This window comes from Miscanthus floridulus, chromosome 14, assembly GCF_019320115.1.
Source record: "Miscanthus floridulus cultivar M001 chromosome 14, ASM1932011v1, whole genome shotgun sequence".
NCBI classification, from domain to species: Eukaryota; Viridiplantae; Streptophyta; class Magnoliopsida; order Poales; family Poaceae; genus Miscanthus; species Miscanthus floridulus.
This window is the reverse complement of record NC_089593.1, coordinates 93,993,286-94,017,691: the sequence shown is the minus strand read 5'-3', so window position 1 is coordinate 94,017,691 and position 24,406 is coordinate 93,993,286. Positions and strand designations below refer to the sequence as shown.

At 44.6% G+C, this 24,406-nt stretch overlaps 2 protein-coding genes across 2 annotated transcripts; both read right to left on the bottom strand.

The window, feature by feature from the left end:
* Window positions 1-6,402: 6,402 nt before the first annotated feature.
* Window positions 6,403-7,341, bottom strand: LOC136505781 (uncharacterized). The gene has a single exon (XM_066500931.1). The coding sequence runs from the start codon at window positions 7,190-7,192 to the stop codon at window positions 6,839-6,841; it is 354 nt and encodes a 117-aa protein (XP_066357028.1). The 5' UTR covers window positions 7,193-7,341; the 3' UTR covers window positions 6,403-6,838.
* Window positions 7,342-12,937: 5,596 nt separating this feature from the next.
* On the bottom strand, window positions 12,938-13,934 carry LOC136505501 (uncharacterized). The gene has a single exon (XM_066500660.1). The coding sequence runs from the start codon at window positions 13,779-13,781 to the stop codon at window positions 13,410-13,412; it is 372 nt and encodes a 123-aa protein (XP_066356757.1). The 5' UTR covers window positions 13,782-13,934; the 3' UTR covers window positions 12,938-13,409.
* Window positions 13,935-24,406: the final 10,472 nt, after the last annotated feature.

Here is a 24,406-nt window from a genome sequence, read left to right as displayed (position 1 = left end):
TGTTGATGCACCTAAAGATAGTTAGATTATTGTTAACTATGTAATCATTATGCAGACGTTGCGTCAGTAATTCACACTGAATATTTAATTTATATTTTGTGCGCATCTCTACAATTTAATTATTGACTATGTAATCAAATATTAAGATGATGTTCACAAACACTATTATTTAATAATTATAGACCATTAATTAATTATCACTGCCGGACCACCGCCCCACGTCGGAGCACCGCCCCACGCCAAAGCACTGCCCCAAGCCAGAGCACCGCGTCGTCCGTGCCAAGCCGAGGCCTTCAGGAGCGCGCGGACAGCTGCTTTCCCACCTCCATGGTGAGTGCGTGGCTCACTGCCCGCTACGTGTCTGATGAAATGTCCCACAGCTTCTGACTTGAATCAGTTTGATCATGCAGTGTGTGCTGTCATACAGTTTGATCATGCAGCTGTGAATGCTAGAACCTAGGTTTGCCACACAGTGTATGCTGTCTATTTCTTTATGTTTCTGGATGCATTGCTAGTAAGTAGTACATTGTTACTTAGTAGCATGTTGCTTAGCTCTATTCATCAGTATACTGATAAGAACAAAAGCGTAATTTTATTTTTTATTACCAGGATAAACATAGCAGGGACTCGTAATACTTGACAGAAATTGCTCTCTAAACGTTAATGGTAGTTTGTTTTCGGAGTACTTGCATTTTCTCTGTGAAACAAACTTATGTTTTCTTTGTGTAACCATCTTGTGTATCATTGGAGCTTGGCCGGATACATATGTGAAACCAATGGCTGGCCTCACCTCGTAGCTTGCAATTGCAACTACGCTCCCATCAGGCGGACACTCAATGTTTTTGGAACTGTGCCACCGATGCTCAATGTTTTTGGATGTGAGGATGGAGTATATATACTTTAGACCTATAGAACTAATATATGTCCAAACTTGTCATGGAATTCTCCATGCTATCAGCATAAAGATGCATAATTATTAACTTATGCAAGATTACAAGTAATACATAGTTATGTAGTCTTGTGCATTAAACTGGGAATATTTTCCAACAATCCTATCTTATTATGAGTTTTTGCATGTCACTTTCCTGGGATAGTATGAGATGCATATTTGCCCCTACCAACCATGTAAGTTTCAGATCAAAGTATCACTAATTTGGGAAGATGCTTACCTGCACTGATACTTGTGAAAGAACCTCGCACCGATGGTTGGGGGATTTATAGTGAGACTGAAGACTCTGAGACATCTCTAGGAGTATATCCAAAAGTCTTAAACTGGCTCTCTAAATCATCATTTGGTTTTTAACGAATAAAAAATATTCTTTATATCTTTCCTACATCTAACAACTATTGCTAAGGCATGTGAATAGCTGTTTTCCAAACACTCCTATCTATGCAATGGTTGTGTGTTATTCGTAAATATATTAAATTATATAAGAATACATCATGTTTGAATGACAACCTAATTTACTTAAATGTATAGGCAACCATGGCATGGTATGTAGTGCATGTTGGTCGCATGTCTGGGATTTATCGAACCTGGGAAGATTGCTATGCTCAAGTCAATCGCTACCCTGGTAATTTGCACAAAAAATACAACACAGAAGTTGAAGCTTTGAGGGTCTACTATAGTCATCCGGCCTACCTTGCAAACTATGGGCAACCGACCTACTAAGGTCCAATGAATGCAAACCATGGCCATCCGCTGGCACCGGAGATTATTCGATAATTAGAATTCTGTGATTGCAACAACCATTTCGTCTTCATTTGTGTTAATCTTGTCAAAAATCTGCTCGAGGTGTGGGACTCGAAGAAAAAACCATTTTATCATCTGGATGCACTGGTGGCAGTGCTGAATTAATAAGCAATCCTAATAACATATTATTTTCTAATCACACATACCGATTTCTAATGTTTCTCCTTTTAATGTTGCTCAGTGTCCGAAGAAGACATATCGGTGGGACGCCGGTCCCATTCAAGGTTGTCGAAATGGAGGGAAAATACCTATCACAGCCGGTGGGAAACAATGAATGCGGGTTTTATGTAATATGGGCAATGTTTTGCTACATCGGCGGGAAATCGGAAGAAGCCGATAAGTTAGTGTGTATAATCCCCATTTCATTTATGCCTGTTAATAATTCAACAAAATGATTTACTGTTCCTCTTTGGATATCATCTTTTTTGAACGACAGCGCAAGAAATATAAGCACGAAAGGCTGCTAGACATGGAGATCGTCGTACTACAATCGGAGCTGGCAAAATTCATCTTAGCCGAGGTATTGGAAAAAGATGGGGTATTTTCCATTGCACAATCCGTGAAGTACAAGGACCAGTATGGCCCAGAGCGGCTCGCCAGATTATTGTAAGAAGTCCGAGAAGCATGTGTGAAGTCCAAGAACATTTCTTTTTTATTTTGAGGGATCAAGACGTGGATAAAAACATTTGAATTGTAATCGTAACATTTGTAATGTTTAATATTGATGGACCTGTCGTCTACGTAGCGTATATAAAGCAAACCCCGATTCCACGAAAAAATATAAATTAAAATAAATTATAAAACAATAAAATACGAATGGGCCATCACCGCCGGTTTGCAACAAACCGACAGTGTTGTCGTAACCATCACTGCCGGTTAGAAACAAACCGATAGCACCGATAGTTACGACAACACTGTCGGTTTTATCCACGAACCGACACTGATATTTACTACAACACTGTCGGTTTGATCCATGAACCGACAGTGTAGGCTTGCTCAACACTGCTAGCTTGAACCAAGAACCGACACTCTTGAAGCAACCGTCACTGTCGGTTGGAACTACAAACCAGCAGTGTTGTTCAACTGGACACTGCTGGGTGGAGTCGGGAACCGACACTGTTTCCTATAGATTAATATCAGTTTTTAAGGACCGGCAGTGATGTCAATCCCATCACTGCCGGTATGCCATTGTCGGTTCAAAATCCGGCAGTGAAGTGAGTTTTTGAATCGGCGGTAATGTCAGATCTGGGGCAGTGCTATATAGCGTTTTGAGTCTTTCAGGACAAACGGATGTCGGAAAATATCCGTCCTCTTTTCATCACTAACTGGAGCAACAACAAAAAATGATGCCAGAACATAGCTCGTTCTCCATTACCTAATATCACTCTTGTTGCAGCATTGAAAAGTGCTATGTCATCCTTGTCCACCAGCAGTTCCATTCCTCTCCATGGTCTGGCTCTATCATCCCAAGAGTACCACAGCCACCGAAGTCTCAAGGCTCTACTAAATTTTTCTAGATCTATGATGCCTAAGCCACCGTATATTGTTGTGGTGCAGACCCTAATCCAAGCCACTTTGCATTTCCCTCCTGTAAGCTCCTTGTCTCCTGCCCAAAGGAATTTTCTCCTTAGTTTGTCGAGATCCTTCAGGAAGTTCTTCGGCACCTTCACCACCGTCAGCAGATACACCGGGAGGGAGCTGAGGACCGAGCGGACTAGCTCTCTCCGTCCCGCCACATTGAGCAGGCGCCCTTGCCAACCTGCTACTTTTCCTTTGGCTCTGTCCTGTATGTCCTGAAGGTGCACCATCTTGAGTCTTCCAAGCGTTAGTGGCAGCCCAGATATTGCGTTAGAAAGTTAACGCTTGGTCTAGGGAAATGATGCAGCACTTCGTCCATGTCAAGTCCCGCACATCTAATCGGCGCGACGGTGCTCTTTTGCATATTGATCTGTAGCCCTGTGGCATCCCCGAAAGCGCTCACGATCTCCATGATGCAGGTAATGTCTTCTTTTCTTGGATTGGTGAAAACTACCGCATCATCGGCATACATTGAGATACGGAGACTGGCATGTCTACCCTTCAGCTTTGACAAGAGACCCTATTATGTTGCAATGTCGAAGATGTTGTTCAGTAAGTCCATTGCCAGTATGAAAATATAAGGTGATAGGGGGTCTCCCTGCTTCAGCCCCCTTATATGCTTTGTGTTATCTCCTGGGCAGCCGTTCAGTAGAATAGAGGAGGACAAAGTCCTGAGGATTATAGCTAACCAGTCAAGCCATCTTGTCGGGAAGCCCCTTCTGCCAGCTTGATGAGGCAAGCCGGCGTTCTTGTCCTGTGGTAGTGTCTTTCCAGTCCCCTAACATACATGAAATTGTCTTGAATACATCTCTTCTGGATGAAAGCACTCTGTGATGTGGAGATGAGCTTGTCAATGTACATGGATAATCTGATCGATAGCACCTTTGTCAGGAGCTTAGCGAAGGAGTGAATGAGATTTATTGGCCGAAAATCCTTCGGCTCAGTTGCAACTTCAACTTTTGGAATCAGCATGACCTGAGCACGATTCAGATGTTCCAGGGCTCCACTTGTGACGAATGTAGAAAGCATGGAAAGCACTAAGGACATCAGGTTTGATAATCTTCCAGCAGGCTTTGTAGAAGTCATTGGTGAAACCGTCCGGGCCAGGCTCCTTTTCATTCGGTAGGCTTTTCACCGCTTGCTCGATCTCGCTCTCTGTGAATGGTCTGTCTAATTCGAGACCAGGCAGCAGCTGTAGTACGTGTGTTAAGGTGAATGTTTGGCCACTGGAAGTTCCTAATCCTGCGCACTTTCTTTCCCATCAAATTCTCGAAGTTTGTCATCATGGTTCCGGACCAAGGCACCATCTCGATTTTTAAGCATAGGGAATCTTGTACATGCATCCCCAGTTTATTCTGGATGCCTGTCTTCTTTGACTTCTTTCCAAAGCTGCCAGACCTAGCATCCTGACTTTTGAGATCCCGTCTCAAGTTCATCTCCTCGCCTGTTAGCTGTCGACTTTCTTGTGCGATGTCGAGTCTTACATTTGCAGTCGTGCATTGCTAAATATAGAGGTTTGCTCCAGCTACGCAGGGCGCGCGCCGTCTCTGCTAGCTTCTTGCTCAGTACGGTGTGCGCCGAGCCCAGCCTGCCCCACCTCACTGAAGCCATCAATTTTAAGCCAGTGATTTTCAAATTTGAACATCGCCTTCCTTGCAGCATGGTTTTGGTGGGTGAGGATTAGGGGACACTTCCCATTCTAAGTCGCAAAAAACTCTGTCCACACGCACCAAGGTTGGATTTTCCCTTTCATTTGACCATGCGTATCTCCTATTCTGCAGCGTTATCTCCATGAGTTCACACTCGTCCAAAGCTCTCCTAAACTTCCCCCATTAATCTTCTTCTATTCATATTCAGGTTGTTTTTGTCACTTGCTTGGTACATGAGGAGAGAAGGCAGAGCAGATGTCACCTGTTGCACGTGTCCTTGTAGAAGTCCATCATCGGATCAGGGTGCGTGGGCGGTGGGGGAGGCGCTCCAAAGGTATGTAGCTCAAATGCTCGCTTTGCATGCGAGAGGCACGGGGTTCGATCGCCTGCATCTCCATTTTTCTTAAGATTTTTCGTGTCTTCTTACTTATATTGTTTTTCATAATAATATTTTTCATGCATACATTATACGGTAAATAAATAAATAAACATCTGTGCATGGACCATATGAAAAAGCTGTTTTACGGGCGACGCGGGTAGGTACTGTACGGTAGCTGAATGCATGCAGGCCAATGCAAGGACCAAATAAGTTTGTTTTGCTTAATTTGCATGTCCGACCCCGTCCGAGGCGATGCGCGTGGTCAGGGAGGAACTCGATCATCTCTGACCGGCGGAAAGGCGGCGTGAGTGATGGGTTGGTCTGTCAACGCCTTTGAATTGAATCATCATCGTCCGTTCCGTGAATACGAGTAAAATTTAGAGATATCACGTGGAGTGTTCGGATAGTAATAATAAAACAAATTACAGAAGTCCTCAGTAATCCACGAGCGTTCGGATAGTAATAATAAAATAAATTACAGAAGCCATCGGTAATCCGCGAGACGAATTTATTAAACATAATTAATCTATCATTAACGCATGTTACTGTAGCACCACGTTACCATGGACTAGCTGATTAAGCTTAAAAAAAATCAACGGCTACCATCGCGTGAATTGCAAATGCAATTGCATGGCATCCAAGGCGCTGCTGCTGCAGTCAGCCATGACGCGACGCCGACGCCGACGCCGGACCCCTACCGCACGCGCGCGCACAGGAGTTGTACACGACTACTGAGATGCTCGTATTGAGTGTCAGAATTAGATAAGCTCCCTCTCTCCCTCCACGAAAGAAACGTAATTGTAGGATTTATAGCTCAAGTTTCATTAAATTTATAGCAAATAGTATTAAAATTTATGTCTCTAAATAAATTTATTATAAAAATATATTCTATGACTAATCTAACCGGTACTAATTTTATATCATAATGTTAGTATCTTTTATATAACTTTTATCAGACTTCGAACCGATTGACTTGTTGTTCTTGAAAAACGAGAAATATACTCTTCCTTGGACAGAGACAAGAGAGTACTTAGGTATTTGAATCGAACGGGGGGATCGGAGTGCTAAAACAGCAACACCAGACAACCAATAATTACCAGCACTGTACTAGACATCTACGTACAGTACAGCATCTGTCTAGTATCTATCTGCTGTCACTAGCGCTAATTAACTGTTGTAATTAACACAACATGCAAGACCTGCGATGCGAATGCGATACATATGATCCAGTCACCAACGACGTACGTACATACAGAGACGGTAAAAAGGCGAAAGCTAGCTCCCGTCTGCTGCTTTCAGGAGCCGGCCGCCTCCTCCTTTCCTTCGTTTTCTGTTTTTTTAGTACTACAAAAGAAAAGGAAAAAAGAAGAAGAAGAAAAAAAAACAAAGGATGATGCTTTGTTCCTCGTCTTCCTGATGATCGATGCGCCATGAGTAGTAGAGTACTCCGTAAGAAGTAGCAGTAGCGCAGGCAGGCAGCTAGAGGAAAGCGCCGTGCTGGGGCTGCGCCGCCTCCAACCCGCCGGCCATCGGGAACGAGAACCACGGCGCCGCCGCGCCGTACGCCTGCTGCTGGCCGCCGGGGCGCACGGGCTGCGGCTGCACCACCACGCGGTGGTGGTGCTGGTGCTGCTGCGGGCGCCGCAGCGCCGTGGGCGGCGCGCCGGTGAGCCTCTGCACCAGGTCCCGGAACTCCCGGGGCTCCACGCGGTACACCTTGGGCGGCGGCGGCGGGGGAGCCGCGGATGAAGGCGCTCCGCCGCCTCCGCGCCATGGCCGGGCGTTGGTGGGCGGCTTGTTCTGCGCCGCCTCGTGGCCCTGCGGCACCTCCATGTTTGCTTGCCCGCTGCTTGGTTTTAGCTTCTTGGATTGGAAGAACCAAGAAGGAAGTGAGTAGCTAGCAGAAGGGAGGGGAGGGGATCCTTGGCTGCTTTCCTGGAAGTGGAATGAAGGAGAGGCCGAGACAGAGAGAGAGAGGATGAGAGCGTGTGGAATTTATATACAGCTCATCCTAGCGTCGTCTCGTCGTCGTCGTCTCGTCTGTAGGAGAGGAGTAGGTGTGGCGTGGAAGCCTGTAGAGGAAGGTGGTGGCGGGCGAGATAGAGACGACGCGGCACCGCCGTGCCACGTGGTTGGAATCGGGAATTCGGAAGGAAGTGGGGCGGTCAGTGCTGGAAGGCGCAGTAGATTATCGAGGTCCTTCCTCAGATGCATCGCCGCCACCTGGACCTCGGTGTTACCGACCACCTCGCTAGGCTAGGCAAGCTAGGGGTCATCCGCTTCGATGTGATGTCGTGAGTTGCTTCATCACCTCCACTGGCTGCCGACGTGGACCATGGATGCTTCCTTCTCTCTCTCTCTCTCTTTTTAATTTCCATCCATCAAAATCTGATGATCCGCTGCCAACCAAATTGGTAGAGCGACTCCAACAACGTCTAAAAATTTATTTAAGTGGTAAAAACCTGGTCTTTTCTTGAAAAGTCCAAACAATAGTACGTAGTTTAAAATAACAAACCTTTTGCCTACTCCAATGATAGTTTCTTCTTTAATTTATTGGTTGTTAAAAACACACGTGCCGTTGTCGATTTAGATGCAGAGCCGACACTACACAGCTGGCTGCTATGGTCAGCCATCCTCGGTTTTTCCAATCGCAATGGATTCGGAGTGAGGGTGAGTAGTTTTTTTTGTTTCCTCCATCATGTAAAAAAAACAAGATTATATTGATCATGGGTTTACCCAACTGTCAAAGCTGCTCTAATAAATCCATTACTAGTAATGGCATAAATCACATTTCCATCTCACCAAAGCCAAGAGCATGCAAAGATTCCCTGCATACATATATACTAATAAATAGGTAAAAGATACAGCTGGATTGTTGAGCACGCCCGCCACAGCAGCCAAAGAGAGAGAGAGTGACTACTTGGACATTCCGATGGGTTGCATCGTCGTCTCACCATCATATCGCCCAGCCCAGTCAAACAGAGGTGGCTAGCGGTAGGCTACGTACACTCGTGTAGTCGTGTGTGGGAGCACAAGTTACGAGTAGTATACGGAGTATATATCAACTAAACCTTTATTTATATAAACCGAAAATAGTTGAGCGAGCCGGCTAGTCTTTTTTTATAAGCTAGATGTTTAAAATATATAGTTTACAAATAAACTATAAGCTATTCTATTTAGATCAGTGAAACCTTTTAACGGCTAGCAACTTATTTTAGTCAATCCAAATGTTGCCTTGCTTGCTTCATTCACTCTTAACAATATATAATGTACTGTACTACGGAGTAACAATTAGTAATATCTCCGGACAATTTTTTTCTACTTACAAAGTACTCTGTAAGCACTAGTAACAATCCAAATGTTGACGTACAAACAGGACCTGAATTATTGGTCACAATTAGTAATTCATGTCCTGTTTGAACAGTAACAATTAGTGATTAGTAACTACTACTAAGTGAAAATAAGAGAAGACAAGGAAAGGAAGTGACGGGGAACAAACAGGACCTGAGTTCTTGGGCTGTGGGCCTTCAATCTGCCCTAGGCCTCGTTTAGATTGTAAGTTTTTTCACTTTCTCCATCACATCAAATCTTTAGACACATACATGGAGTATTAAATGTAGATAAAAAAATAACTAATTACACAGTTTGATTATAAATTACGAGACGAATCTTTTGAGCCTAGTTAGGCTATGATTGGACAATAATTATCAAATACAAACGAAAGTGCTACAGTACCAGATACTGATTCCTAACCTCAATCTAAACAAAGCCCTAATTTCAAATCGATCGACACTCAGTTCAATTCGTTTTGTTTCCTGCGTGCATGGTGGTAGCGGATCGGAACTTGCATGCTACCAGCATCGGATCGGAGTAGCAGGGTGGGTAAGCACACGCGTACATGTGCCTCGAATTAAATAAAAAAATAAAATACAATACTGAATGAACAATACTAAACAGTAGGTGCAGCGCCATGCATGTTTCACGTGTTTAAACAAGGACAGCACAGGCCGCGAATTCTTTTTCAGGTCTCGTGGTACGTTGCAGTGTACCCAATTCAAAAGGCTTCCTAATTACAATGCATTCGATGTCAAGAATATAATAATACGTATTAATTTGAGCTAATGTCAAAGCAGAACGCGACTAAACGAGAGGCCGCACAACAGGGGCCCGCGTTCTTCTTTAGATTCTTTAGAAGCTAGCTAGATTGTGTTCGACTTCGAGGATGACCAAGACACTTATGGCAAACATATTTTGATCATGAAAAGGAAAAAAAAAACAACATACTATACATTGCCATTTGCTAAATATTAACTATCGTATCAGAGGCAATTTTTCAATATAAATATTTTTATTGACTTGGCGTTGAAGTCAGAAAAAGAGGAACTCGATATTTGTATATCTGTACAAAATCTTGTAAAAATCCCAATGCAACACTACACACACGTGCAAATCCTTAGCCCGTGCTACAAAGCAAGCAAAGCAAGTATTTGATGCAAGCAAAACTCTCCACAGTGGCATCCACTAGCTCTATGCATGTGCTTGGCGCAGGGCTAGAACCACTCTACTGTGATTGGACAGGCAAAGGAGAAGGATCATTCGCCCTGTTCGCTGGTTGATTTTTAAGCTGATAAGTCCAGCCGGTGCTATTTTGTTGTGAGAGAAAAACACTATTGGCTGGCTGATAAATCCTGGCCGAAACCAACAAGCGAACAGGCTGATTGACCGAAGATGATGGGCCTTGCCACTCCAAGCGGCCACTATACAGGGCCCGACTGACAATAGGTAGTTTTGTCTTCGTGATGCGATGTGTAATATTTAAGAGAGGGTAGAGATGGAGTGAGACAGTACACAAGAAAGAACAGAACACAAGTCGAATTAAACTTGACCTTCCTCGTCCAACACTGTCTCTTCTTTGTGATGCTTCTCACCTCGCTAAAAGATGGCATTCGTCCGTCCTCCTCTGTTCTACTATGTTCCACTAGCTTCTTCCAAGTCTCTGCTGCTTCCACTCTCCGTTGCCTCCTTGCTAACATGCGTTCCTCCTCCTTTGTTTGTACCCTAGCTGTGGGCGGTCGAGTTCCATTAGTCCAGTGGAGGTAGGGGGGCTTGAGCCCCCTTGTTGCTGTCCCCTACTAGATCCGTACTTGTGTCCCTGACCTAACTAATTAACACCATCAGGCTAGAGACGCGGGCGACACCACAGGTACCATGCCCACTAGAATGACCTCGAGCTCGGGGCACCCAAGCAACCATGGTATGTCTCCCCTTAGGCGAGTACCTTGAGTGCATATAATGGATGAGTGGTAGGCGCTAGTTGATCAAGTAATCTGGCACCCTCGATTTATTAAGTACTCTATCCATTTCAAATTGTAAGACATTTTGGCTTTTCTAGATACATGCTTTAACTATATATATATAGACATAGTGTATATCTAAGTACATAACAAAATATTTATCTTTTATAACTAAATAGGAGATCCCCACTAGCTTATTTTCCTGGCTTCTCCTTAAGCCACGTCATCCTCTTCATTTGGACCTGCTATTCCTCCATGTGCACTAAGCCACCGATGGAACAATCTTTCTGGATCTATCTATACGGAACTTGCGTGATCTGAGACCTTTGGATACCCGAGTGATTTAACAAACAGATATCACACAAATATCTAGTATCTAGAAATTCAAAACTGACTTTTAATTTGGAATGAAGGGGTATTATTTTTAACGAATAATTGTAGATTTAGGTATTATTAAACAAAAAGTGCAATGTTGGTTATTTTTTTTCATAATGACATACGTGGACAGTATAAATATACTTGATGTTACTTTTAGTAACAGCAACAAATTAAAAGACAAGTAATAAGATAATAATAATTCTCGGACGCAACGGTTACGTGAGGATTATTAGCGAAGTCTCCAGCTACTACTCCCTCCATCCAGAAAGAACGTAACTATGGGAAACGTGCCGGTCAAACTAGCTCAAGTTTGACCAAGTTTATAGAAAATAATATTAGCATTTATCACTACTACAAAAAATCTGTTGCGGGGCATTTTGAAATTAGCCTCGGAGGTGGGCGGACTTTTAAACCGCCTCGGTTAATGGCTAGGATTAACCGAGGCAGTCACAGTCAACCGCCTCGCAAAATTGATTTACCGAGGCAGTTACATAAAATCTATTTACCGAGGCGGGCATTATAAGGCCCGCCTCGGTTAATATCCCCGAGGCCCATCAAAAAGTGTACTGTCTCCTTTTTCTCGCAGACATCTTTAGGTGGAGGAATCTTGTACATGCATCCCCCAACTTTATGTAGTTTATTCTGGATGCCTGTCTTCTGTTACTTCTTTCCAAAGCTGCCAGACCTAGCATCCTGACTTTTGAGATCCCGTCTCAAGTTCATCTCCTAGCCTGTTAGCTGTCGACTTTCTTGTGCGATGTCGAGTCTTAGAATGACGTCATTTGCAGTCGTGCATTGCTAAATAGAGGTTCAAAACAATAAATAAAACGTTAAGCCATGTGGTGGGGATGTAGCTCAAATGCTCGCTTTGCATGCGAGAGGCACGGGGTTCGATCGCCTGCATCTCCATTTTTCTTAAGATTTTTCGTGTCTTCTTACTTATATTGTTTTTCATAATAATATTTTTCATGCATACATTATACGGTAAATAAATAAATAAACATCTGTGCATGGACCATATGAAAAAGCTGTTTTACGGGCGACGCGGGTAGGTACTGTACGGTAGCTGAATGCATGCAGGCCAATGCAAGGACCAAATAAGTTTGTTTTGCTTAATTTGCATGTCCGACCCCGTCCGAGGCGATGCGCGTGGTCAGGGAGGAACTCGATCATCTCTGACCGGCGGAAAGGCGGCGTGAGTGATGGGTTGGTCTGTCAACGCCTTTGAATTGAATCATCATCGTCCGTTCCGTTCCGTTCCGTGTCGAGACTACCAGGAATACGAGTAAAATTTAGGGATATCACGTGGAGTGTTCGGATAGTAATAATAAAACAAATTACAGAAGTCCTCAGTAATCCACGAGCGTTCGGATAGTAATAATAAAATAAATTACAGAAGCCCTCGATAATCCACGAGACGAATTTATTAAGCATAATTAATCTATCATTAACACATGTTACCGTAGCACCACATTACCGTGGACTAATTAAGCTTAAAAAAATTCAACGGCTACCATCGCGTGAATTGCAAATGCAATTGCATGGCATCCAAGGCGCTGCTGCTGCAGTCAGCCATGACGCGACGCCGACGCCGACGCCGGACCCCTACCGCACGCGCGCGCACAGGAGTTGTACACGACGACTGAGATGCTCGTATTGAGTGTCAGAATTAGATAAGCTCCCTCTCTCCCTCCACGAAAGAACGTAATTGTAGGATTTATATCTCAAGTTTGATTAAATTTATAGTAAATAGTATTAAAATTTATGTCTCTAAATAAATTTATTATGAAAATATATTCTATGACTAATCTAACCGTACTAATTTTGTATCATAAATGTCAGTATCTTTTATATAACTTTTATCAGAGTTCGAACCGATTGACTTGTTCTTGAAAAACGAGAACTATACTCTTCCGTGGACAGAGACAAGAGAGTACTTAGGTATTTGAATCGAACGGAGGGATCGGAGTGCTAAAACGGCAACACCAGACAGCCAATAATTACCAGCACTGTACTAGACATCTACGTACAGTACAGCATCTGTCTAGTATCTATCTGCTGTCACTAGCGCTAATTAACTGTTGTAATTAACACAACATGCATGACCGGCGATGCGATACATATGATCCAGTCACCAACGACGTACGTACATACAGAGACGGTAAAAAGGCGAAAGCTAGCTCCCGTCTGCTGCTTTCAGGAGCCGCCGCCTCCTCCTTTCCTTCTTTTTCTGTTTTTTTAGTACTACAAAAGAAAAGGAAAAAAAAAGAAGAAGAAAAAAAACAAAGGATGATGCTTTGTTCCTCGTCTTCCTGATGATCGATGCGCCATGAGTAGTAGAGTACTCCGTAAGAAGTAGCAGTAGCGCAGGCAGGCAGCTAGAGGAAAGCGCCGTGCTGGGGCTGCGCCGCCTCCAACCCGCCGGCCATCGGGAACGAGAACCACGGCGCCGCCGCGCCGTACGCCTGCTGCTCGCCGCCGGGGCGCACGGGCTGCGGCTGCACCACCGGTGCCGCGACGCCCACCACGCGGTGGTGGTGCTGGTGCTGCTGCGGGCGCCGCAGCGCCGTGGGCGGCGCGCCGGTGAGCCTCTGCACCAGGTCCCGGAACTCCCGGGGCTCCACGCGGTACACCTTGGGCGGCGGCGGCGGGGGAGCCGCGGATGAAGGCGCTCCGCCGCCTCCGCGCCATGGCCGGGCGTTGGTGGGCGGCTTGTTCTGCGCCGCCTCGTGGCCCTGCGGCACCTCCATGTTTGCTTGCTCGCTGCTTGGTTTTAGTTTCTTGGATTGGAAGAACCAAGAAGGAAGTGAGTAGCTAGCAGAAGGGAGGGGAGGGGATCCTTGGCTGCCTTCCTGGAAGTGGAATGAAGGAGAGGCCGAGACAGAGAGAGAGAGGATGAGAGCGTGTGAAATTTATATACAGCTCATCCTAGCTAGGCTCGTCGTCGTCGTCGTCGTCTCGTCTGTAGGTGTGGCGTGGAAGCCTGTAAAGGAAGGTGGTGGCCAGGCGGGCGAGATAGAGACGACGCGGCACCGCCGTGCCACGTGGTTGGAATCGGGAATTCGGAAGGAAGTGGGGCGGTCAGTGCTGGAAGGCGCCCGCCGTGCATGCCTCCCTCCTCTGCTCCTCTCTCTCTCTCTCTCTCTCTCTCTCTCTCTCTCTCTCTCTCTCAACCAACCACACCAACGATCAGTTGGCCGGAGGTCCTTCCTCAGATGCATCGCCGCCACCTGGACCTCGGTGTTACCGACCACCTCGCTAGGCTAGGCAAGCTAGAGGTCATCCGCTTCGATGTGATGTCGTGAGTTGCTTCATCACCTCCACTGGCTGCCGACGTGGACCATGGATGCTTCCTTCTCTCTCTCTCTCTCTCTTTTTAATTTCCATCCATCAAAATCTGATGATCCGCTGCCAACCAAATTGGTAGAGCGACTCCAACAACGTCTAAAAATTTATTTAAGTGGTAAAAACCTGGTCTTTTCTTGAAAAGTCCAAACAATAGTACGTAGTTTAAAATAACAAACCTTTTGCCTACTCCAATGATAGTTTCTTCTTTAATTTATTGGTTTCTAAAAACACACGTGCCGTTGTCGATTTAGATGCAGAGCCGACACTACACAGCTGGCTGCTATGGTCAGCCATCCTCGGTTTTTCCAAACGCAATGGATTCGGAGTGAGGGTGAGTAGTTTTTTTTGTTTCCTCCATCATGTAAAAAAAACAAGATTATATTGATCATGGGTTTACCCAACTGTCAAAGCTGCTCTAATAAATTCATTACTAGTAATGGCATAAATCACATTTCCATCTCACCAAAGCCAAGAGCATGCAAAGATTCCCTGCATACATATATACTAATAAATAGGTAAAAGATACAGCTGGATTGTTGAGCACGCCCGCCACAGCAGCCAAAGAGATAGAGAGTGACTACTTGGACATTTCGATGGGTTGCATCGTCGTCTCACCATCATATCGCCCAAGCCCAGTCAAAGAGAGGTGGCTAGCGGTAGGCTACGTACACTCGTGTAGTCGTGTGTAGGAGCACAAGTTACGAGTAGTATATATATATCAACTAAACCTTTATTTATATAAACCGAAAATAGTTGAGCGAGCCGGCTAGTCTTTTTTTATAAGCTAGATGTTTAAAATATATAGTTTACAAATAAACTACTGTATAAGCTATTCTATTTAGATCAGTGAAACCTTTTAACGGCTAGCAACTTATTTTAGTCAATCCAAATGTTGCCTTGCTTGCTTCATTGACTCTAACAATAATGTACTGTACTACGGAGTAACAATTAGTAAATAATATCTCCGGACAATTTTTTTCTACTTACAAAGTACTCTGTAAGCACTAGTAACGATCCAAATGTTGACGTACAAACAGGACCTGAATTATTGGTCACAGTTAGTAATTCATGTCCTGTTTGTACAGTAACAATTAGTGACTAGTAACTACTAGTAAGTGAAAATAAGAGAAGACAAGGAAAGGAAGTGACGGGGAACAAACAGGACCTGAGTTCTTGGGCTGTGGGCCTTCAATCTGCCCTAATTAGTAACAATTCGTTTTTGTTTCCTGCGTGCATGGTGGTAGCGGATCGGAACTTGCATGCTACCAGCATCGGAGTAGCAGGGTGGGTAAGCACACGTACATGTGCCTCGAATTAAATAAAAAAATAAAATACAATACTGAATGAACAATACTAAACAGTAGGTGCAGCGCCATGCATGTTTCACGTGTTTAAACAAGGACAGCACAGGCCGCGAATTCTTTTTCAGGTCTTGTGGTACGTTGCAGTGTACCCAATTCAAAAGGCTTCCTAATTACAATGCATTCGATGTCAAGAATATAATAATACGTATTAATTTGAGCTAATGTCAAAGCAGAACGCGACTAAACGAGAGGCCGCACAACAGGGGCCCGCGTTCTTCTTTAGATTCTTTAGAAGCTAGCTAGATTGTGTTCCACTTCGAGGATGACCAAGACACTTATGGCAAACATATTTTGATCATGAAAAGGTAAAAAAAAAAAAACATACTATACATTGCCATCTGCTAAATATTCACTATCGTATCAGAGGCAATTTTTCAATATAAATATTTTTATTGACTTGGCGTTGAAGTCAGAAAAAGAGGAACTCGATATTTGTATATCTGTACAAAATCTTGTAAAAATCCCAATGCAACACTACACACACGTGCAAATCCTTAGCCCGTGCTACAAAGCAAGCAAAGCACATGTTTGATGCAAGCAAAGGACTCTCCACAGTGGCATCCACTAGCTCTATGCATGTGCTTGGCGCAGGGCTAGAACCACTCTACTGTGATTGGACAGGCAAAGGAGAAGGGATCATTCGCCCTGTTCACTGGTTGGTTTTTAGGCTGATAAGCCCAGCTAGTGCTGTTTTGTTGTGAGAGGAAAATACTATTGGCTGACTGATAAATCCTGGCTGAAACCAACAAGCGAACAGGTTGATTGGCCGAAGATGATGGGCCTCGCCACTCCAAGCGGCCACTATACAGGGCCCGACTGACAATAGGTTGTTGTCTTTGTGATGCGATGTGTAATATTTAAGAGAGGGTAGAGATGGAGTGAGACAGTACACAAGAAAGAACAGAACACAAGTCGAATTAAACTTGACCTTCCTCGTCCAACTCTGTCTCTTCTTTGTGATGCTTCTCACCTCGCTAAAAGATGGCATTCGTCCGGCCTCCTCTGTTCTACTATGTTCCACCAGCTTCTTCCGATTCTCTGTTGCTTCCACTCTCCGTTGCCTCCTTGCTAACATGCGTTCCTCCTCCTCTGTTTGTACCCTAGCTGTGGGCGGTCGAGCTCCATTAGTCCAGTGGAGGTAGGGGGCTTGAGCCCCTTGTTGCTGTCCCCTACTAGATCCGTACTTGTGTCCCTGACCTAACTAATTAACACCACCAAGCTGGAGACGCGGGCGACACCACAGGTACCACGACCACTAGAACGACCTCGAGCTCGGGGCACCCAAGCAACCATGGTATGTCTCCCCTTAGGCGAGTACCTTGAGTGCATATAATGGATGAGTGGTAGGCGCTAGTTGATCAAGTAATCTGGCACCCTCAATTTTTTTAAGTACTCTATCCATTTCAAATTGTAAGACATTTTGGTTTTTCTAGATACATGCTTTAACTGTATATATATAGACATAGTGTATATCTAAGTCCATAGAAAATATTTATCTTTTATAACTAAATAGGAGATCCCCACTAGCTTATTTTTCTGTCTTCTCCTTAAGCCACGTCATCCTCTTTATTTGGACCCGCTATTCCTCCATGTGCACTAAGCCACCGATGGAACAATCTTTCTGGATCTATCTATACGAAACTTGCGTGATCTGAGGCCTTTGGATACCCGAGTCATTTAATAAACAGATATCACACAAATATCTAGTATCTAGAAAATTCAAAACTGGCTTATAATTTGGAATGAAGGGGTATTATTTTTAACGAATAATTGTAGATTTAGGTATTATTAAACAAAAATTGCAATGTTGGTTATTTTTTCATAATGACATACGTGGACAGTATAAATATACTTTATGTTACTTTTAGTAACAGCAACAAATTAAAAGACAAGTAATAAGATAATAATAATTCTCAGACGCAACGGTTACGTGAGGATTATTAGCGAAGTCTCCAGCTACTATTCCCTCCGTCCAGAAAGAACGTAACTATGGGAAACGTGCCGGTCAAACTAGCTCAAGTTTGACCAAGTTTATAGAAAATAATATTAGCATTTATCACTACTACAAAAAATCTTTTGCGAGGCATTTTGAAATTAGCCTCGGAGGCGGGCGGACTTTTAAACCGCCTCGGTTAATGGCTAGGATTAACCGAGGCGGTCACAGTCAATCGCCTCGCAAAATTGATTTAACGAGGCGATACCTAAAATCTATTTACGAGGCGGGCATTATAAGGCCCGCCTCGGTTAATATCCCCGAGGCCCATCAAAAAGCTCATATCTAATAAACTATCGGGTTCATATATATACAGAAGGGGTGTTAGGGTTTTATTCTATAAGATCTCTGGTTAGCCTAGAGGGGGGTTGAATAGGCCTGTCAAAACAAACACTCAAACTTTCTTCAAATTCAACCTGCGGCACTGCCACTCTGACCTCGCGGCACTGCCGCACCTGCAAACAACTTCGAGTCACAGTTCAAAATCGGTGAATGTAAATTTGAATCGGAGAAATTTCTTAGCTTCCTGCAGGTATGAGATCCACAGATCGAGAGCTAGAAGTGGTAGGAACACAACACACAAGTAGATCGACCACAAACCCTAGAAATCACCTCAACAACAATATGAAATGCAAATAATGTAAATCAAGCATAAGGTGACACGATGATTTAACCCGTGGTTCAGCTCACCACCAAGGCTTACCTACGTCCACATTGTTAAGGTTAGCCACTAAGGCTTAGAGCTTTGCAACCCTTCCTCGTTCTCAAGTCAAGAGACTCAACTCTTGAGATAAGGGGTGAGTTTACTAGCTTCAAGAGGTGGTTACAAACCTCCCGAGGCTGCCACATAAGTTGGCAAGCTCCACGGGCGACGCTCTAGCCGGCTAGGAGCAAAGCTCCAAGAGTAATAAACACAACCGCCGGACAAAACGTAAACCAAGTGCTCTTTTGAGTTGGGGGATCAAAGGATCTGCTCTCTAATTGAGTTTGGGACATTTTTCTCTCAAGGATTGATGGGGAAATCAAAGGAGAATGCTTGAGGGCTCAAGGTCACCAATGGAGGAGAGAGAGAAGAGCACTCTTCTATTCTTGGACGAGCTGAATGAGTGGGAGAAAGAAGAGAGACGTTGGGAAGGAAGAGAAAAGGTATAAGTACCACACAGCCCCAATGGTCACTTAAATAATGGCAGTGCCGCCGCTCAAGTGCAGTAGTGCCGCATTGCTGCAGTGCCTCTCTCTAGGTGCGGCACTACCGTACTAGGCAAGACAGCAAGGGTAAGAGTGAAGTGTTGGTTGTCTTGGCTGAGTAACTGAGGATGTATGTGTAAGATTGAGCACTTGGTAGCACATGTTAGCTTAAGCATTGTGTCCCCCTTTATAGTATGACTTTTTTATACTCGAATTCAAAATATAAAAGAATTTAAACCTCCTTTGAGTTTGAAGTCATCAACATTTGTAATTGAGGGCTCCTCCGTTTCGTGTAACATCTTCGAATATAGATTCCCTGCTTGTCATCTCGATAAATCTCATTAGTTCTCTAATTGCGTGGTCATTATCACCAAAACCTACAATTAGGGCTTGATTGCACTTTCACACTCATTTCTCCCTCACTCAGCCGTCACTCCCTTCCTCCCTTACTCCCCTAGCCCGACGCCACCTCCCCTCCCCGCCCCCACCCGATGCCCTCTCCCCTCCCCTCCACGGCGCGCGGCGGTCGGAGCATGAAGCACGGCGGCGCTCCTTCTCCACAACCAGGCGGCGGCGGCGGTGACCCTCCAAGCGGTGTTCCTTCTCCACAACCGGATCCGTGACTGTGGTGGCTAGATCCGCCGCTGGTGGCCGGATCTAGGTGGCGGCGAGTATATCCGACCGAAGACGAGCATCCCCGACTGGCGAGGAGCTGTGGTACGTGGATCCAGCGGCGGTGACGCAGATCTAGGCCCGGTCTGCGCTTTTTCTTTTCTTTTTGTTTTTTATTTGATTTACCGAGGTGGGCATAGAACCGCCTCAGAAAATACCCCATTTACCGTGACCTTTGTGCCGAAACGGTTGCGATGCCCGCCTCGGTTAATCGTTTTTTCACGCCTCGAAAAAGTTTTCTGTAGTAGCGTATATTTTTCAAATAAATTTATTATGAAAATATATTCTATAACTAATCTAATGATACTTATTTTGTTTCATAAGTGTTAGTATTTTTTTTATATAATTCTAGTTAAAGTCGGGATGTGAGAATTGCGTTCTTTTGTGGACGGAGGGAGTGCCCCCAGAAAGCAAAACGAAGTCAAACGTGCGGTTGGTCATACAAGACTGAAGACCGGAGAGGCAGGCAGTCAGATCATATGAAAAGAAGGAATATATAGTGGACAAGTACTAATAAGTGGTGAACGAAGCAGTCAGAGAGGCAGGCAGTCAGATGCCGTATCTAGTCTAGAGCTGAATGAGGCTGATCTATGACGAATGAGAGAAGAGAACGTTGGGGCAGTGGCTGTGCGGTGGTCTACTATACGTACCTGTGCGTGTGTGGATAGCAGACTAGTAGACCGTCCCGAGCGCGTCGACGTACGCCGGACGACGACGACGCGGCTTCGCTTGGAATTGGGTATTATGCAGTCAAACAAAGACGCCCGCCCGTCAGGCAGAAGCTTTGCTGGGTTCAGCAGCCAGCCACGCGCGCGGCTTCTCTACGTATGCACAAGCTTGGACGTTTACGAGATGTAAAATAAATAAAAGCCCTAAAATTTTCAAGTTTTTTTCCTTTCCTTTTCTGTGCGAAGGACCAGAATGTTGTTAAATGGAAAATGAGATGAGCCTCGATTGTGGTTGTGGGTCGTTGGTGTGGCACAGCTTGGTTTGGGCCCAGTGCAGCGCGGTGGGTGTGCGGAGAATCATGCTGCTAGGGCCAGGGCCCAGTGCAGCAGCACACAGCCCTTCTTCCACGGCAGGGTCCGCTGGGCCGGCCTAACTGACGTTAGCTCAAGGGAATGTACTGCCATCTATTGGCTGCAAGTAACACGATAAGAATGTAATAAGTAGTACCTAGCAAATAAATATCACCGGAAAGAGAACATTCTGCAAATTAATATACTAATTCCATAGCTTTAATAAAAAAATATTGGGCATCATGAATGAGAAAATTACCCTAAATGAAGGAAATTTACACGCCAACAAAGGAGATGGAGAACATTTTTAATATAAAGGATGAAATTTTGTAATAATTGAAATACACCATTATTGACTTTTCGGTTTGGAAATGTGCCACTTCTCTTGTCAGCATGTATTTTAGACAAGTTTGATTTAGATAAAACTAAAGTGATATATATTTCAAATTGCAGGAAATATATTATAATACGATTTGACTTTTCTACGTACATAGGTTTTGCTATGCATTTATATATGCTTGGTAAAAACAATGTATCTAAATCTAAAATCAAAACATCTTATAATTTAGAACGGAGAGAGTACATACAAACACATGGTGTATATACAATGAAAACAATGACTTAATCAGAGTTTGATCCCTATCTTCAAGTCAGAGTGCATTTGTCTTGGTGCAAATGATTCATTTCTACATGTACAATGTGAGTTATCCCAAGTCAACCCATTTTAACTAAGTTTGGCTAAATTTATTTATGACATCAAATAATTAGTATCACTAGATACATCATGAAAATATATTTTTATATGTACTTATTTGGTTTCATAGACGCTATTATCTCCTATAATGTCGTAAAATTTAAAATAGTGTCATTTAAGGTGTTGATTAAATTTTGGTATCGAAGGAGTAGGTTTAATTCTACGAGTTACTTGGGGTGGTAACTCGTAAATTTAAGCCTATTTTTTCAAATTTCACTAACCTGTTTACATTCCCACGACGCATGGCGTAGCTAGCTTAATTGCAGCTAGCAAGCCAAGGGGAAGGAGCAAGTCAGTGATGGCAATGCAGGGACACACGGCAGCGTGATGGCCATGGCGCTGTCCCTTTCTTCTTTAGTTTGGTTTCCAGCCACGTACGCACGGCAGCGTGATGACCATAATCCGTCCGTCCGTGCAAGGATCGGATGAATGAAAATGACCCTGCTTAATTACCTGCTGTGCACCTACGAGCTAGCGTACGTGCAAAGAACTGACTCCGGTCTGCTTGCATGTACGAACGGGCCGGCCGGCCAAGAAGTACCTAGACAGGCATTTTGTGGATCATCCCGTTTTTCCGGCCAGGTTCAGGCTGGACCTGGACCTAGACGGGTCGTCCGTCCACGTGTGAAATAGCTAACAAAATATATTTCGAGCCGTGCCCAAATCAAGAAATCTTTTTAGACAGCATGATTTGTATCTAGGCTCTCTTCACTGAGGCTCGTGGGTGGACCAAAACCCAATAAACTTAGACCATACCCATGTGTCAGCCTTAATTTGCTTATTAGGTGTCTCTAGCTACTAGTACTAGTAGAGTTCTCTATGTCCAACACAACAAATACAGGAGCTAGCTTTTGTTCTATTAATTTTTCGCTTGCTAGTCAATGCATAGTTTTTTTTTTGAATTAGATATTAGTGTGTATCTAAATATATAATAAAAGTTATTTAGAAAAATAAAAAATGACTAAAAAATTATCTAGAAAAGATAAAACTACTCACAATTTAGGTTTCACCCAGCTTGGATCCTAGCATAGCTATCCTTTCAACTTACTGGATGATGGCCAAGATAGATAGATAGATAGATAGATAGATAGATAGAAAAGATAGATAAACAGATAGACATACCGATAGCTTTTTTGTCGGGTATCAGTATTAGGGATACCTAACAGAAGGAGGCTGATGGCCGCGAACGCTAACTCACCCGGATGGTCAAGAGCGTATTTTGGTCTCACCCGACCCTGAGGGTACGAGCTCCGTCTCGCCCGACCCCAAAGGTACGGGCTCCGTGTCGCCTGATCCCGAGGGCGCGGGCTCCGTCTCACCAGATCCCACGGGCGCGGGCTCTGTCTCGCCTGACCCCGAGGGCGCGGGCTCCGTCTCGCCTGACCCCGAGGACGCGGTCTTCGCCTCGCCCGGCCACGAGGGCGTGGGCTCCGTCACGCCCGACCCCGAGGGTGCGGGCTCCGTCACGCCCGACCCCGAGGGTGCGGGCTCCATCTCGCTCAACCCCTCGGGCACAAACCTCGCCTCGCCAGACCCCTCAAAGGGGGATTCCGCCTCGCCCGACGGGGGTTCGTACTGCCTCCAACCACTACGGGTCTAAGAGTACGAACCCAGGGTCAAACTTCTGACATCACAAAAGGAGTAGGCGCCTTGACATGACCCATGGCCACGACGGGCCATACCTGAGGACTCACGTCGCCAACAGTGTCGGGCGTGCCGGCGCTGTGCTACCTAATCCCCGCACGACTTGCGTCAGAGATACTTGTTGACCATGCTGCCCGTCGGAACGGAATGGGGCGCCATGACCGGCTGACGATGCCCGCGTGTGGCGCTAGTGGCGAATAGGGTCGCGACGTGGAGCCGTCCCCGTCATCATCCACAGGACTGGCGGGACCCGCGTGAAGGAGATGAAGGGCATGGCGACTCCAGAGGCCTTCTTCTCCCTCGCTTTTTTTTTGCTCTTTCTCTTTCTCTCAAGTAACCTATGTCTTCCCCTTCATCTATAAAAGGGGAAGCAGGACGCCCCACGAAGGCAATGGAAAAACGGCTCAAGGGCTCAACGGCTCAACGAGTTCGACTAGACTCAACTCCATTCGATCCTTCCATCAGAGACTTGGGACATTCTCCCCCTCTCGCCCATTTGTAACCCATACTACAAACAAGTGCCGGTAACACGAGTAGCTTAAAACTGGATGTAGACACATTTCGGCTGAACCAGTATAAACCCTTGTGTCCTCCGAGCACACCATCCGGGCCAAACGCGCAAACACAAATTCACTAGTCGGCGGTTCGAAACACCGACACTTTTGTTCTATTAATTTTTTGCTTGCTAGTCAATACACAAACTTTTTTTTGAACTAGATATAATGTGTATCTAAATATATAATAAAAGTTCTCTAGAAAATACAAAATGACTACAAAAAATATCTAGAAAAGATAAAACCGCTTACAATTTAGAATGGTGTGAGTACTGTTTCACCTAGCTCGGATCTGCGATAGCCGATAGATAGGTAGATAGATAGGTAGCAGACCGATAGGATCTAAGGCCGTGTTTAGTTCACCCCAAATTTCCAACTTTGATACTATGAAAAAAAAAAGATTCTCTATCATATCAAACTTGCGGTACATGCATGGAGTACTAAATGTTGACGAAATAAAAAACTAATTGCATAGTTTAGTTGTACTCTGCGAGACGAATGTTTTGAACCTAATTAGTCAACGATTAGACAATTATTACCAAATGCAAACGAAATGCTACAGTGTAGCTACAGTATTTTTATCGGCGCCGAATCCAGGCAACTAAACATGGCGTAAGTTGAAGCACTGCCCTTAGTTGAGCGAGCAGCTTCCTTGAAGTTACGTAATACGCACGCTCGAGAAAGGACACAATCACACAAGCGAGCGTACATCAGCATCGAAGCCTCCTTGAATTTATCGTCAATGTAATAAATACTGTGTGTTCGTTCGTGCGTTCCAACTCGTCATGCGGCGTGCGTGCACCTTTCTTGTTCTTTGCTCTTGTTTTTTCATTAAACAC

Bases quoted from the DNA above. Each gene is read 5' to 3' on its own strand.
- LOC136505781 (XM_066500931.1), bottom strand. From the start codon at position 7,192: ATGGAGGTGCCGCAGGGCCACGAGGCGGCGCAGAACAAGCCGCCCACC.
- LOC136505501 (XM_066500660.1), bottom strand. From the start codon at position 13,781: ATGGAGGTGCCGCAGGGCCACGAGGCGGCGCAGAACAAGCCGCCCACC.